The sequence below is a fragment of the Capsicum annuum genome, chromosome 1, assembly GCF_002878395.1.
Source record: "Capsicum annuum cultivar UCD-10X-F1 chromosome 1, UCD10Xv1.1, whole genome shotgun sequence".
NCBI lineage: Eukaryota > Viridiplantae > Streptophyta > Magnoliopsida > Solanales > Solanaceae > Capsicum > Capsicum annuum.
In genome coordinates, this window is record NC_061111.1 from 214,188,839 (window position 1) to 214,206,450 (window position 17,612).

Consider the following 17,612-nt stretch of genomic DNA (forward strand, 5'->3'; position numbering starts at 1 on the left):
TAAGCGAACAAGAGCAAAGTTTGTAATAGACGTTTTCTCTAGTTTCATGCTTCTCTGTTATCCCATTTCGTTTTACGTTTTGTTCATTTGTAAACTACCTACCAGTGTTACACGTTGAAAGAGAAGTATTTTTGTTTGTTGAAAAAAATCGATCAACAGAACTAAGGGAGGGGTATATTTGTTTGTATATTTTTTATGAGTCAGATCGGCCGAGTTAGATTAGGATGTGATTTATTTAAAAAATTGAAGAATTTAACGTTGATTTGGGCTTTTTTGTTAAAGGAAGGTTAAAAGTGAAAAGTTTCTTAACCATGAGGGTAAATATGGCCCCAAAGTATGAAATCAAGGGTAAATTTGGCCTCAAAGTATGACGAAGGGTATATTTAACCATTTTTTCAAAGTAGAGAAGTAAATTTGACCCCAAAGTATGATATCGAGGGTAAATTTGACCCCAAAGTATGACGAAGGGTATATTTAGATAATTTTTTAAAGTAGAAGGACAAATTTGACCCTTTACCCTTTATTAAAAGTGATAGCACATGTATATCCAATTTTATGAGTATTAGCGATATATTGTACAAATTGGCTGGTTATTAGATTTGATTGGTAGATTAAAAAAAAATTATGATATTGTTTAGTTATATATTTGTGACTTTGTGTTATTTTACGAATTTTGATTTATGTCTAGAACTACTATATTGGTTTTTGATACTTTAGTTTGTTTCAAGATGGTATCTACTTCATATTATTTTTAAACAATATCGATCAATTATGTATATCATTTATAAAGCTAGTGAATCCACGTTGTTGAAAAATTATAAGTATAATAAAAGTAAAAAAAAAATAAAAAAAATAACAGTCTGGTGTACTAAAGCTATCGCTATGTGCTGTGTCCGGAAGAGCTCAACTACAAGGGTGTATTGTACGCATTCGTACCTTGCATTTCTGTCGGAGGCTATTTCTAAGGCTTGAATCTGTGACCTCCTGATCATATGACAACAACTTTACCAACTTTACCAGTATAATAAAAGTATTTTTCAAAATTATATACTTATAAACTGTTGAATCTGTCGACCTTATTAGAAGAAACATTTATATATTAGTAAAGGAATTTCAAAAGTTGCTTTACTTCGAACCAAATACAATATTATAGTGTTTTTTTGAATTCCAAAACATAAATTTCTACTCTGCTGCTACTGATATATACATATTATATTTTCCATTTTAATACAGTAGTATATATTTTACACTCACATATACGTACATGTATAATACCTCCAACAACACCCCTTTCTTTTTCTTCCCATCAATTTTATATGCACATAAAAACAAACACAGAATTATATTACATTAAAAAGTTGTATTACTCTCTCCGTTTAAAAAAGAATGACCTACTTTGACTTGACACAAAATTTAAGAAAATAAAGAAACTTTTGAATCTTATAGCCTTAAATTAAAGTTGCGTCATGTGGAAAGTTGAAATTTAAGTATTGCTAAAAAAGAATAGATAGTTCTTTTTTTTAAAAGGATTAAAAAGGAAAGTAAGTAATTGTTTTTTAAACGGAGGAAGTATTAATTTTTTTTTTTTTCAGTTGTATATCAACCAACCTTTTTGTCATAACTAAGTGTGATCCTTCATAGATTCCCTCCTTTTTTTTTTCTTTTCTCTCTCTATTCTGTATAACTTTGATTTTTCTCATTATATTTTATGCTCATGCATCTGTCAAAGAATAATAATCTCACCATAATATCTTTCAACTCCATCTTCAAATCTTTCAATTGTCCTTACTGGCCTTTTCTTTTACTTCTTTATTTTAATTTTTTTTTAGTCTCATAAGGTGTGACCAATTTCATTCTCGTTACATTTTTTTTGCATATAATATATCCAAGAATAGAGTAAAAAGAAATAGAGTTGTATGTTTTGTTATTAAAGGAAAATTTTCCTTTTTGTGGTATGTGATTAATGGAAAGTATGAATATTAAAGAAGGGAATAATCAACAGATGAATGCTTCAAATTCATGCAGTGTGAATAATAATAATAATTCAATAGTGGGAAGAGATAGTTCTTCTTCACCTACAAGTTTCCAACAAAATCAAGTTTCAATGGATTGGACTCCAGAAGAACAAGCTACCTTGGAAGAAGGCTTGGTAAAGTAAGTGAATTCTTTTATGTCTTGTTCTAGTTCATTTGATGTTTTGTGATGATATGTAGTTGTTTCTATTTATGGGGTTGGCCAGTTAGAGGCGAAGTCAGGAATTGAAATTTTTAGGTTCGGGATTCTAGATTAATAGTTTGTACATATTCAATGAATACTTTTTTACAACTATAGAGTTTGGACCAAAGCTACTGGATAACCGATCACAACTTGCTTGAGATTCATCTGTGAGGATAATAAGAAATCAAGCATAGTTGTTTTACATATATATTGAATCTTTAATATTTTGGTTGATTAAACATATAGTGGTGTTAGCCTTTCATGGTTATGGCAAGAATTCCTTTGTGAATTTGGATTTCCCTTTTCTTCTGGTTTTACATTTCTAATTTATAAGCTCCTTGTTTTACTTCTTTCAAGAGTTAAATGTACTTTGAAGTAGTATACTGTATACTTAACAAACTTTTAATAATTTTGCCATTTTCCATTTGATTGAACTACTGAAATTTCCACTGCTGTCTAATTATTTCTGTATTTAGTACCCTCCCCATATGAAGTTTAAGTGATTTTGTACCCTTGTGAAGCCAAATCTGCTTACTTACCCTTTAGAAAAGCTCCTTTTTTTTTTTTCCTTTTCCCCAAAAAATGTAGTCTCTATAGTAAAAAATATGGAAATATAGCATCCAATAGCCCTTGGCAAGGTTCTGAACTGGTGTAGTTGGGAAGTCTAAGAAGAAACGACGGCTAAAACTTAACAAGGTTATGAAAGGAATACAAGACTTAAGCTAACTAAAGCTCAAGGGAAATGGGAAATGTGAGACGTGAGGAAACGAAATGAGAGCATCGCGGAAAATCAAGAACACGATTCTTCTTACTTATGATATATGTTCTTGAAGTTAGCAGAAGAATTTGAAATAGCTCTGTCATCAACATTTCTAACTAATACTAAACAAAAAGGGCAGCCTGGTGCACTAAGCTCACGCTATGCGCGGGATGTGAGGAAGATCGGACCACAAGGATCTATTGTACGCTTCTAGCTAGTACTAGTTAACTCCTAATAGGATCTGAACCTAGTTTTAAACTCTTAACTTCTAGTATTAAAACAAGATCCTTATTTCTTGTTTTAAGCCACTTTACTTGAGGGTTTAGAGTTTATTTCTAAGCTCTATACCTCGGATAACTAGTACATCTAGGCAATAACTCCAAAATACCTGCAGATATGCCTCTGAGACAAGCATATCCCGTTATGCAAAAATTGCAATTGCACTGAAGAACAAGACTGTTCGTGATGTGGCATTACGATGCAAATGGACCACGGTATGTGATACTAGCTTCTGCATTTTTTATATATTAGCTGAAAATTCTACCTGCAGTTGATAGTTGACCAAAATATAACCATATAAAAGCAAAAATCTTGAATTTGTTACTCTGAAAACAAATTATAGATGAGCATAAATCAAGCAATCTACTATACCTCAATCTCAAATAAGCCATAGCTAATACTAAAAGCATAGAGATTCTTAAACAATATATAGTTATCCTGTTAATTGAACTTGAAACTTAATCTACATATTGCATATAAGCTTTTTCTATCTGTGTCTGTTGCAAGTTACAACATGCAATTTGTTTCTGCATATTGTAGGAATTCTATCTGTTCCTCAAGTTTTGTTGTTACCTTTGCTTTAGATCACGATCTTCGTTGTTTTTCTTTATTTCTCATCCTTTACCATTTTCTTTCTCTTTCTTCCGAGAATTTCATTTGCTATTCCTTCTTTTTTTGTTACTCTCTTTTTGCATCATGTAAAATACTTATAGTTGTAGTTATATGGTTAAGAAAATTGAATTTACATAAAGCTACTACACTATTTGTCTATAATTCTCAAATTCTTTGGAGCAAGATTTTCTCGTTCTAGTATTGTTGTTCTGAATGTGTTATTATCCCTGTAGAAAAAGGAAAACAGCAGGAGAAAAAAGGATGATGCAAATTTATTGAAGAAAAATAAAGATAGAAAGGTAAGCACTTCTTTTTATATTTTGTTATTGAAGGACTAGAATTCCTCTTTATGATAGAAGGAATCTATGAAGTCCAGCAATTGAGTCAAAGATGACTTAAATCTTTCAATGTTCCTCCAAAATGATAAATACATAACCATTCGAGTGTTAAACAACGAAATTGTACCGCATTCCATTCTAAACATCTTGAGTTCATTTCCTTCAAAGATGTCTATATAATGCACAATGTCATAGTATTATGGGAAACTTTGAGCTGGTTTGCTGTCTTCTGGCCTCCTTTCAGCTGGTCAGGATTGCCCCCATCACTCCAAATAAGTTTGTAGACATACTCCTAATTTGCAAAGATTTTAACATCTAAACATTGACAAATGTAAAAGAAATTTATAGTATCAGGTAATCTAAAAGATAAATAACCTCGATTGTCACTTACGCAACTTTCTATAAATTATGAAGATCATGTTGACCCTTCCTGGTAAAAAAGCTTCTTTAAGACAGAAAGAGTTGAGTCAGAAGAAGAGCTAAAGCTCTAGTTGAATGAGCTGAGAGTTCAAGTCCCTTTTCTTTATAACAAGCTTCCACCTTTTGTTTCGTCCAATTTTCTCATTCAAGCACGCGTCACAGAGCTGCAATATTTCAGCTTTGTCTTGTTCTCTTGCATTCTTGTAGAAAGTTGTCTGTGATGAGTCTGTGGCAATTCATCACTGGCACTGCATGCTTTGGTCCTTTTTGTTTGGCTTACTTTGATGTACACCTCTAGACTCTAGTGGCTCAAGAAATGTGTTACATTCTTTTCACAGGAAAAATTGACTGATCCTACTGCAGTAGTGTCAGCCCCCGTGGTAATGCAGCAGCCTGGTTATGCTCCATACTCTCAAGGAGTGGTTTCTAATAAGAGTGAAGGCTTCGTCTCGTACCATGGTCAGTTTTACTTCTCAAGAATACCCAGTAGATTAAGATTGCTCTTATTTTATCTAGAATTTTCGTTTTAAGTGGATATATGAATTATGTCTTGCTGGTGTTAATCATAACAACATATGAAACTCCATCCTTGCATTTTAAATTCTTTCTCAATGTTTAACTCTATATTAGAACGATGGAAACTTTGTATAAACTTAAATTTATTAAGTAATAAGAATTTGAATTGCCTTACTAGTACGGGATTGAGGTATAGTTGCCCAGTTGATTATTAAGAACTTGATTGCATTTCATGATAATTGATACATTTCATGTCCTCTATCTGGACACTATTCCTATATCCCTTTCATTGAAGATATTGTTCTTTAATTTACTGTAAGTTTATTTCTTGTCTTTCAGTAGAAAACTCTGTAGCGTTCTGGACGAAATTCTTGTATTTCTACATTTTCTCAATTTAACGTTTTGTTAACAAAAGAAAGGAGAACTAACATACTAACATTAGGTTTAGATTATCTTTTTCCTTGTAGAAGGGGTAAATGTGATAAGAATTTTAGAACTTCTGTAACTAGCTTGTAATAATTCTAGGCCCTGCAAGAATTTCTTCAGCATGAGATGTGACCAAAAACATTTAAAAGATGTTATTCGTGAAATACATTCTAAGCAAAAATTAAGAGGAAGAAATTATGAGGAACAAACATATGTATGAAGCGTACATGAAACCTTGGCAGTCAAGGCTAGCCTCATATTGTGGAGCATTTTACCTTGCAAAGTCAACCTTTTAAACACAGATAGAATCTGGATGTTGAAATTAACTAAAGAAAGTACATAAGACAAAACCAAAGAGTGTTTGAGGAAACTATTTCACACGGGAAATGTTTTCTCGTAAAATAAGTGGCTTCCTTACCTATTTTCTCGTGTTTGGCAAGCTATATTGCTTAAACTCTGTTGCCACGCTAGTGTCCAATCCTCCAAAAATGCACTACTTTTGGAGGATCCGACATGCTTCCCTTGACATTATTGAAGACTCCGAGCAACATAGCTTAAAAGTATTTGTATATAATTTAGGCAAACACTATGGAGGTGGGGAGGGATAGGAGTATGGGGTGGTGGGGATGGGGTTATTGGATGGTAGGAGGAGACAATTACTGTGGAATACTACTTATGGAACTTGTTTTCCTACTCCACTAGGGAAGTCGTTTTTAAGGAACTTGTTTTTCCAAAATTTTTGACCAACCAAACATGGAAAATTGGAATACATTTTCTGCTTCCGCAATACCAAACACAACCGAAATCTAACACGAACCTCACATATCAATCATTACACAGGCAAATATTATCATCTTGTAGTACAAAAGAGAGCTATAACTAGAAGAAAGATATTAGTTTGATGCATATGAGAACGAAGTGTTTGTATCTTGGAGATGTCCTATGCAAGATCTTGAAGTCTACAAAATTTTGAGGACAAACACCTGATATATCAAGTTAAAACATCTGCTGACGTTCTTATAATCATCTAATTCCATGCTTTTTTGTTCTGAAGAAACAGAATTTTGTTCTTTGCAGCCACAGTCAATGTGACCACACAGCTTATTCATCAAAATGCTCGGATCTTTGAACAAATTTCTGCAAATCTTGTGACACATCAAGTAAGTATGCAACTTATCTGATATAATTTCACTTTTCTGCTTGTAACATCAAATAACATGGATCACCAACTACTTTGCACCTGGAAAAACTTAACAGTCTTGACTCTCTTTGTTCTTAATTTTTCCTTCCGAATACCCATTCATGATATTTCACATTCAACCTAATTCTTTTAACAGAACGTGCATCTCTTAACTAGGACGTATTGCCCTTTAGATCCTGAGATATGAGTCTTCTCTACTTTTTTGACAAACATAGAAGATGCAGCAGCTTTCTCTTGGACTAGAGCATCCTCAGTTGAGGCTTTTATGATTTCATGGAGATCTTGAATAACCTTGTGCATGTTCAAAAGTTATAGAGATCTTGATAGTCATACTTTCATTAAAAGTAGCTATCTTGTAAGAGATCTTGATAGTCAAATAGTCTGCAAGTTGCCTCTTGTTCTTGGGAGTCGTTTGGCTCAGATGCTAGTAATGTGAGGATTGCAAATAGGGGATTTATATGGTTAATAATAAGGGATTGTTAATTATCCAGTGAATAACAATACATAAAATGTTATGCAAGGATTGCCTACCATAAGGACATTTTTGTTTTTTAATATTTTCACCTTCGTAGTGCTAATACGGATATTCTTATTGCACATTCTATCGCATAATATAAACGTAGATAACTTAATGTGAGTATTATTTAACGTCGCTGCATAAAGTTATGTAAAGATTATTTCTTCTTTTATGGCCAACCAAACTAGTTTTTCTAATACCTCCAACCAAACATTATAACATTTTACTGGCAAACGACCCCTCAAGATGTTTCCTTCCTAATACCTAATCTGCAGTTTCAGTATGTGTTTTTCTAACGAAATTAACCAAACTTAGGATGCCCCTTTTACATGGAACCTGTGTTCTCAAGATGGGGAGAGACATGTTGTTTTGGTTCATTTTTGTCTCATCAACTTGTTAGGTTCTTAATTTTCTCTAAAGCAACCAATATCTTGTTCATTTCATGCTAGATTTTCAAATGGAAAAAGTATATAAAAGCAGAACTCCAATCCCGATGTATCTTGAACTTTTCACATACATGGTAGCATTAGAAGTTCCATTGTAAATCTTGATGCACATGTATTCTCAAAGAACCTCCCTCTCCCTAATACTCCCCCGCTGTGCACGATGCTAACAGCACTTATTCTCTCCCCTTCTTCCTTGCAGATACACGAGAATACTCGACTTTTGTGTCAGGCTCGAGATAACATCATCAAGATTTTACACAAGTATGTTTGGAAGTACTCTCTTGAGTATGTCTGTTCCTTCTTTTATATTGTGTTTGCTGTATATCCCAGAACTACCCTCATTCTTGTGATCAATATGATTCTCATGGATGTGTTTAACAATGTTAAGTAAAATTTTCATGGGGAAGTAAGAATTTGGTTCTTTCACTTCAACTGGTTCTGGGTCAATTTATTTTTCATTGCCTATTCACCCATTTATCATGATTATCTACAAAAATTTTAGGCTATCAGCTCGCATAAAAGATAAATATAAATAACATCCATAAACAGTAGATATGATAAACTGGAAAATAAGGCAATTTACATTCTAAAACAGGTTATACACATAGCACAAAAATTCTTTACAAGACACTGTACATAAGTTATATCCTTCTAATAGCATCTCATTTTTCACTTAGGATCCCTCCTAAAAGGCAAGCGGCAAGCGCTGCTGAAACTCATACATGATCATTGAGTGAACCATATTCTTATTTTTCTGGATCACTTGAGAGCAGAGGCGGAGCCAGCCCTCTTTAGGGGGTTTCGTCCAAACCCCCTTCGACGGAAAAATATACTATTCATACATGATTAAAATTATTATTTTTGTGGTTATAGTAGGTGTTGAACCCCTTCGACTTAGTTTTCTTTGAATATTGAACCCCCTTACTTGAAATCCTGGCTCCGCCTCTGCTTGAGAGTTATGCATTACTTGGATCCTATAACTAGCTTTGTTCTTTATTTGCAGGTTGAATGAGTCGTCCTGCACGCTGAAGCAGATGCCACCACTCCCAGTTAAGTTGAATGAAGAACTCGCCAACTCCATTCTTCCCCCCTCTACCCATGCATTGGGGTGATAATCTCGCGATAGAAAATCAGACATCCATTCCATTGATCTTCAGATTTTACTGAGGGAAAAATGTCATCTCCACCATGAGAGGAAAAAAAAGAAACAAAATGTTGACTCATTCGTACAATTTTTGGGCATACTATACTTGCCTTGTTGCTCCCCTTTTCCGGTAGACTTTGTACAGTAATAAAATAGAGTTTTTAAGTTTTATGCACCGACAGTATTTAGATTTTCATATAGACCATCAGGTCTCGTGTTTGCTTATTCTCACTTTCCTATTTGCCCTCATCAGCAATTAAATACCAAGCCTTGCTTTGTTTGGTGAGTTAATGTCAGCTCAGCATCCGCCTTTCATCTATTTAGATTGATAATATTACTTTAAAATCCATCCATATGGGCAAGAAATTCCTACATACTAACCAGACAGAAAGCTAGCTTCCACTCATTATCAAAGCGATGTGATACCTCTACTACTTCTGCTGGTTGGACAAATGTTACAGATGATGGAAATTATTTCACTTATGAGCTTTATCTTTGTTAGTGTTGAGAGCCTATAATGATAGGATGAAATTCAAATCCCAAACAGTACATTGCAACTATTGATTCCAATCATTCTATTTTTCCTTTCATTGAATATGGTCTTATCTTAAGGGGCATTTACTTGATACGAAGACTGCGGATTTGATTTTTGATACTCGGGCCATAAAACTCCGTCTAAAATGGAACCAAAAATTGTCCAATTTATACGACACACTTTCCTTTTTATTAAGTCCCAAAAAAATACACTTTCTTATTTGACAAATATTAAATGATACTAGCAACATTTTACCCATGTCGAGTCCCACTTATTTGGCAAAAAGTTCACAAAGGACTTCATTTATTTAAAGGTAATTTTGGAACAGTGCAAAATTTAACCATATTTCTTAAACTCCGTACCCAGTCAAACTACAACATATAAATCGGGACCAAGGAAGTATTGCATATTATAGACTAGATTATATCTGTCATTGAAAGGAAGAAGTGTAATTAGAGAAAAGATATATCTGTGAAAAACCATCTTTTCATTTAGGACACTGCCAGCAATTGCTGCAGTTCAGGAATACATTTACAAGATTAAAAATCAAACAGATGTCCTGGGAAACTCACTAAAAGGAAAAGAAAATTACACCTTTCAGACACCGATAAATACAAAAAAATACACAAAAACCAAAACGACAAATTCATAGAAACGGGAGTATTGATACCATAATCAGATGTTCTTAACTGAAGGAGGCCATGACAATCTCCTATGGCCTATACTATCACCTTTTTCAATTTCACTACCTTCTTGGGGCTCACTTTCTTGCCTTCTTAGGCTTCCAACTGCTAAATCATCAAAGCTTGATTCTGTTCTCCATGGGGGAGGAGTCATGCAATCAGAATCTCCAAGTGCTCTTTGAGAAGGATCGTTGCTTGGTGTTGTAGACAAGGAAGAAGAATGACCAACTCTCAAAGTATGCAGTGTTGCAATTGACTCTCTCATAGCAGACATGGCTTCAAAGAATCGGGTGCTAGAAGCCAAAGCAACAGGAATTGGACGAAGCATTTCCTACATTAATTAAAACGTCAAACTTGAATATCAAATGCAACTTAGTGTATTGTCAAAAATATTTGATCTTGCTTTCCCTATCCATATATGTAAACTCATGAAGTTCTCTTATATGATTCATGCAACAGATACAAGCATTCCACAGATTAAAAGCTAATGCAGGGTCTTGAGAAGGAATAATTTTGAGGGTTCCAACTCACCAGTCATGCAATAAATTTGAAATCCCAAACTGCACTAATGATTTCATGGATTTTAATATCCTTTAATCCTTCCTTTTGCAGTTACAACTTCCTGAATCAGTCTAACCTGAGCGCCACATACAAAAATGTGTTGCTTCTATACAGCTTCAAACATGGCATACAAAAATGTGTTACTACCTGCTTCTATACAGATTCAAACATGCTAACATCTAGCTGCATCAACATCTTCGTCCCTATTTGACATTTATAGCTCATGCTAACTACACATACCATTTTATTTATTTCATTATTGAGTTTTACTATTTTCTTTCCATCAAAGTGTATGCAGAACTAGAGTGGCATGCCTTCCACAAAACGAAACTCAATATTTCCTTGCACCAGACAAATAGGGCATATAACATGAGCATCATCTAGGACCTGACTGTCACCAGGACAGATATATGCAAACGTGATGATGCCAATTACTCTTCATTGATTCAGGAACCCAAAATACAAAATCAAATAATAGCATCAATGCAAAACATATTATATACAACATTACAAATAATGCTTCAAACTCAAACCATTAAATCAGATTAAGTTTATTTTGACAATACATGAAGAAAAAGTCAAATCAGCAGGATTGAAAACAAACAAGTGCATACCCCCCATACTGTTGGTGGTTCTTTAAAATTCTGACTCCACTGAAAATCTGTTACAGAGGCCGTTAAAGCACCATAATCACTAGCAGCCCTCATCAGCAATTCTGAAAATTGTTTCTGCACAATTTAATTACATAAGGCATCTATAGGCTCATCACATGTCGGAATGATTAAATGGATAGTTACAAAGCTAAAGACTGGTATAGAAGCATCTAAGTTCTTTCTCTTAGCTCATCACATGTTGGAACAATTAAATGGATGGTTACAAAGCTAAAGTCTGGTATAGAAGCATCTGAGTTCTTTCTCTTAGGGATACTTAGAGATGTATCGATCAAAGTGTAACTACTGCAAGTCGGTGTTTTACAAGGTAAATAATGTACAGTAGTATGTTTGTTAGGATTTCTAGGGGAGGGAGGGATTCACAAGGCAATATATAAATTCAGAAACCTTAGAGTTCAATGGAAGAGAGAACTCCAATCTCTTCAGCTCGTTAAAGAGAGGCTGAAACCTTAGAGTACAATGGTAGAGAGAACTCCGACGTCTTGCTTTTTGCTGAAATACGACTTATTGATTTATTTTCCAAAAACCTCCTTAAATAGGAGAGTTACAACAATAGTCAAATCCTTATTAAAGTAGGAAAAGTAAAGCCATATTCTAGAAAGTCTAATCCTAATGAAAGTAGGAAACATGTAACTCTATTCTAGAATAATAAATAAAGCTACTTAAAATATAAATAAATAATAAATAAAACTACTTAAAATAATAATTAAATAATTAATTAATTGTCTTCCACCAATCCACAACATTACTCTCCTCACGTTTAAAGAACTTGTCCTCAAGCTCAAATTTCAGGGCAGTCATCCAGAAAATCTGTAGTAGTATCAACTTAATTATCCAATTCCAATGCTAGCCAACTTTTCTTGAAGTTGACATTTGATAAATTTCAACTCTATCAGTTTGCTGAAGCATGACTAAAATGCCCATCAGGTTGCTACTTTCAGGAGGCCTGACTCGGTGGAAACAACTTTAGCAAAAATATTCCCTACTCATTGGGCCCTTTGGTCGTTTAAGCTAATAATATCTAAGTTGCATGGACTCGGGTGCGGGTATCCAAGACGGGTGGGGTGCGGATCCGAGAGTCGGATTTGTCAAAATTTAATTTTTAAGATTCGGGGGTGCGAATCCGATTATGGATACGAGTGCGGGAATTCGGTTACAAAAATTAAATATTATAAATACAGTCCCATATTTAAACAGTCATTTCAATTTGAGAAAAGACATTTTCCCCCCTGAACTTGTACTCCAAACTCACTTTAACACTTAAACTTAACTTCCGTTTATTTACCCTCCTTAACATCTTTAAAGTGAATTATTTTCACCCCTCAAGACCGAATACCACTCTCACAACGGAGAGTGTATTACACTTGCCTACACATCAACGCCCTGTCGGAGCCACGTTATTGCCACATAAGAAGTTTAATTTTTCTACAAAAATTAATCCCCCACACTTTATTTTTATATATTTTAAAATATATATATATATATTTACTATTTTATTTATATATATATATACATTTATTAAATAAAAAAGGCACCCCCCACCCCTATTTTCTTTCTTCTTCACACCCCACACCTACCCCGTCCCCTACCCTGCAACGCAGCCCCTCCCCCCCCCTTTGTATCTTCTCCAAACCACCCTACCTCTCCCCTCACCTTCATTTTCTATCTTCTTCAAACTTAAAGCATATTACCAATTCAAGAAACACCAATTATTCCTTCATCAAACCACCAATTCAAGAACCTCAAATTTCAGGCACAACTTTACAACATCATCGCAAAACTCCAATAATCAATTTAGACATCAATCATGAATTCAACGAACTCATTTTTTTTTTTCAAGCTTTTTCAAGCTTCAACAATGGCCGATATAAAATTAAACTAGCAAAATAAATACCAATCAAACTCAAAATTCAAGTACAACTTCACATCATCATCAGAAAACCCCAATAATCAATTTGAACATCAACCACAAATTCGACAAACTCATTTTTTTGGTCTTCAAGCTTTTTCAAGGTTCAATAATGATGGATACAAAGGGCAATCTCATAAATCCAGCAACAGTTTTCTTGAAAAATCACATAAGTAATTTAATTCAACAATCATGTATTGAAAGAATTTTTTTTCCAAAATTATTTTCTAACCCATTAAAGTTCATAACTTTTCACACATTTTTTTCTTTCTTGAAGAAATTAATGAAGATAATAAAAGTGGAGATGGAGAGTTAGAAGAAGGAGAAAAGGAATTGGGGTGGGTTGTAAGAAGAAATACAAGGAGGGGAGGCTGGGGGGTATGTAGAAGATGAAGATAGGGTGGGTTGAGATGAGAGGTAAGGGGTGGGTTTATATATATCAAAAAAAGTGGGACCATATCAGTTTTAAAATTAAAAAACGCATTTTTTTTTTTTTTTTTTTTTTTTTTTTTTTAAATCCATGTCAGCTTGAGGGGTGAAAATAATTCACTTTAAAAATGTTGAGAGTAAATAAATGAAAGTTAAGTTTAAGTGCTAAATTGAGTTTGGAGAACAAGTTCAGGGGAGAAAAGATGAAAAGATGTCTTTTCTCTTTCAATTTACTTTTTCCTATATGTCAAGGAAATTTTATTCCTAAAAAAATATTCTTCACTTTTTTCCACTTTTAAGGTAATTTCTTTTATTTACTTTTTAAATTAGGAGTAGTTTTTTTTTATATGGAAAAACAATAAATTCTTTTCCATTAGTAGTATTTCTTTAATAAATTTTTTCTTTTTTTAAAATATTATTATTAAAGACAGGAGGTCACGGGTTCAAGCCTTGGAATGCAAGGTAAGGCTGCGTACGATGCAACCTTGTGGTGGGCCTTTTCCCCAGACATCGTGCATAGCGGTAGCTTTAGTGCACCGGGCTGCCCTTTTCTTTTTTAATTATTAAAAAATAGGACCACTGCCGATAATCACAGATCTGAGCATTCTACCATTTTCTCTTTCTTCCCCATCGCAATTCCGGCGATGATAACCCTTCCGCTGGCGACAACCCTTTCACCGACGACAACAATCACAGTCGCCGATTTTCTCCCCTCGCCAGTTTCTCCCTTCCGATAACGAAGCCAACTTTATTCTTGACCAAATCCGAGACGAATTCGTTTGACCAAATCCGAGATGAATTCCGCGCCGGTGTCGCGTCGGGACGGGTTCGACAGCATAACTGTCCAGTCCGAGCAACATAGGTAACAGTAAGACCCGAATCTGGACCAGCACCTCCCGAACCGGAATCCACAACAGCTGCTATGACATCTCGGGCAAAAATATCAAGGATGAGCCTAACGACTATGAGAAGGGTGCAAATAACTGAGCAAACCACAAATGTCGAAATATGTGTTATCATATGAAAATTGGTACCCGAAGCCGCAAAGCATATGCAATAGCCCGTAATCCACAGATATAGGCCTCACGAACACCGTAAAAAAAAGACAGATAAAGTTCCATACATGGTTGCCAACACCGAGAAGGTATTGTAACCACCTCGAGCGACTACACATCCCAACCAGCAACAATCACTCCCACTGCATTTAGAGCAGGGTGATATCGAGCAGAAACGTAGTCACTAGGTCCTAGGTAATCGAGCTTTTGTAACACCGGTTGTACTAAAATCAAAAGACCAATAACATACATTGAACTAGCACAAGCAAGCTTGACCGTGAAACCTTAATCTTGCTCACCAATGTAAATGGCAAAAAAAAAGAGGCTGGCAAGCAAGCACAGATCACCAAAGAAGAGGAGAACTGTTTCACGGTCTAAACCCATGAGACCTTGGAGTGGTAAATCCATTTGCTCGAACCCCAACAACACCAGCAGTGTTTGCTGTCACTGATGAATATGCTGCATTTTTCAGTAGTGGTGTATCTCTCATAACTTGACCATGAAAGTAGATAACCCATGAAGTTTAATATAGCAACTCTACCATTGCACCAATGCTCGCCCTCACATAATAAAACTACATACTAGAGTTAATTCTCAACAACTTGTTAATCGTCACCAGTAAAATAGTCTCTACCTCAACAAGAAGTTTTACCCGAAAGATTAATAATGCAACTCTATCATTGCGCCAATGCTCACCCTAGCACAATAAAAGCGAAAAATTAAACTAATTCTCAACAATTGACTAATTATTACCAATAAAATCTAGTCTTTAGCCCCCTCCCTCCAAAAAAAAGTTAAAGCCAACATATTAATACCTATAACTAGTTTGAAATTGATAACTAGAATATACTCACGACACTTGACTACTCAATGTTGTAGTAGAAATTTCATCTTTACTAAAAAGACAATAAACCTAGCAATTTCATGGCTGTTAGTACTTAAACCTACCACTAATGACACTTTCGACTAGGGCTGTGCAAAAACCGAACCAACCGATAAACCGAACCGATAAAAATGTTATTGGGTTATCGAGTTAACGGTTTTATAAAAAAAGTTATTGGGTAAACGGTTCAGTATCGCTTTTATCTTATTGGGTTATCAACTGATAACCCAATAAGGATACACTAAGTTATTGTTTTATCCCTATTTATGTTACATATTTAAATCTCTCTCTTTATCTATCTATATATAGAGAGAGAGAGATATGTGTATGTATATAGATTATATGCACTACTAATTCATAATTCACAAAGTATTAACCTATTCAGGGCAACAATGGCACAATATAAAGTTCGGCTATTATCGTAATAAAAAGCTTGAAGCATTTATAGCTTCAAACAATTAGGATTCAATTTTTTTCCTAACTAACATTCAGTTCAAGTTTGAAGATTCTTGTAAACTAAAATGCATTGCGTAGGTTTTGACGGTAATTAAGATTTTATTTTTTTATGTTAGTTGTTACTATTTCTATTTTATAAGTATTTTCTTATTAGTTAAACCGAACCGTTAAGGACCAAAAACCGATAAGAAAATATCTTATTGGTTTTACATATTTAAAAATTGAAAACCAAACAAATAACACGTAAAACTGAACCGATGCACACCTCTACTTTTGACTACAGACTGTTCACGGATTCAAACTATGGAAGCAGTCTCTTGGCGAAATGCAAAGTAAAGTTGAGTACAATAGACCCTTGTGGCCCGACCCTTGCAAATAAGCGAGAGATTAGTGCACCGAGAAAGCCTTTTTAATTTAGAAATAAGAATCTCATATTGCAACTCTACCATTGCGCCAATGGTGGCCCTTACACAACAAAAGCATGCATGAGAGCTAAACAATTGACTAGTCATTACCAATAGTCTTTACAACAAAAACTTCAGATAAACAATACACATTATAGTTTGAAACCTATAACTAATAAAAGATGCACAATCGACTACTCAATCATAATAATAAAAATTTAATCTTTACCAAGAAACAAAATGAAGCTAACAATTTCACACCCATTAATAACATAATGAAGATAGACTATGCAATATTTAACCAAAACTGATATATATCAAAGTGAAGTGATGCCCGACTTAAAGATAAATATCAATTCTCACCTAGAGGCATCATTACATTACATTAAGGCTCGACTGATGGATGAACTACTTGATGCCTAGAAAGAAGAATAAAAACCTAAGGATTGACTATACCTAGCTAGCTCTCTCAAAGAAGGAAATGTCATCTCTAGAAGTCACCACCCTCAGACCAACAAATCCTGCCACCAACAAACCCATGAGGAATCTCAAGATCGGGAAGTGGAAGATCAATATTCGCATGGGGAGCAACAAGATGGACCTCATCAGCAATCACCCTATCCTCGGCAACATCAGTATCAGAATGAGGAGGTAAAAGACGCACCTCATCAGCAGCAAGACCCGAATGCACAACAGTACCACCACCTAGACCTCAGCAACAGCAAGACCCGAACCTAGATCACCACCACCTGAAGCGGAATCCGCAACAGCTGTTATGGCATCTCGGGCAAAAATATCAAGGATGAGCCTAACGAATATGAGAAGGGTGCAGATAACTGAGCAAACCACGAATGTCGAAATGTCTCATCATACGAAAATTGGTACCCAAAGCCGCAAAGCATATGCAATAGCCCGTAATCCATAGACATAAGCCTCACGAACACCGTAAAAAAAGACATATAAAGCTCCAGACATGGTTTCCAACATTGAGAAGGTGACGCATCCCAACCAGCAACAATCATTCCCACTACATTTAGAGCAGGGTGATATCGAGCAGAAACGTAATCACCGGGTCCTAGGTAATCGAACTTTTGTAACACCGATTGTACTAAAATCAAAAGACCAATAACATACACTGAACTAGCACAAG

General features: G+C 34.8%; 2 protein-coding genes across 3 annotated transcripts in view; one reads left to right on the plus strand and one right to left on the minus strand.

Moving 5' to 3' along the window:
* The first annotated feature begins 1,570 nt into the window (after nt 1-1,570).
* Nucleotides 1,571-9,047, plus strand: LOC107847961. 2 transcript variants are annotated; one of them, XM_016692596.2, is made up of 7 exons: nt 1,571-2,154; nt 3,372-3,471; nt 4,102-4,167; nt 4,965-5,085; nt 6,646-6,728; nt 7,932-7,993; nt 8,736-9,047. In XM_016692596.2, exons 1-7 carry the CDS (start codon nt 1,964-1,966, stop codon nt 8,842-8,844), a joined length of 732 nt encoding a protein of 243 aa, XP_016548082.1. In that variant the 5' UTR covers nt 1,571-1,963; the 3' UTR covers nt 8,845-9,047. The 2 variants fall into 2 exon arrangements, with proteins under 2 accessions (XP_016548082.1, XP_016548074.1); XM_016692588.2 differs by having other exon boundaries at nt 1,591-2,154; nt 7,932-8,017.
* An 830-nt stretch (nt 9,048-9,877) lies between these two features.
* Nucleotides 9,878-17,612, minus strand: part of LOC107847955 (AUGMIN subunit 2) — a 24,754-nt gene continuing 17,019 nt past the window's right edge. The window contains exons 5-6 of the mRNA XM_016692577.2: nt 11,270-11,383; nt 9,878-10,425 (exon numbers count right to left, since the gene is read on the minus strand). Of these exons, the coding sequence (XP_016548063.1) occupies nt 10,087-10,425; nt 11,270-11,383 (453 nt within the window). The 3' untranslated portion in view covers nt 9,878-10,086. The remainder of the gene's footprint in view (nt 10,426-11,269; nt 11,384-17,612) is intronic.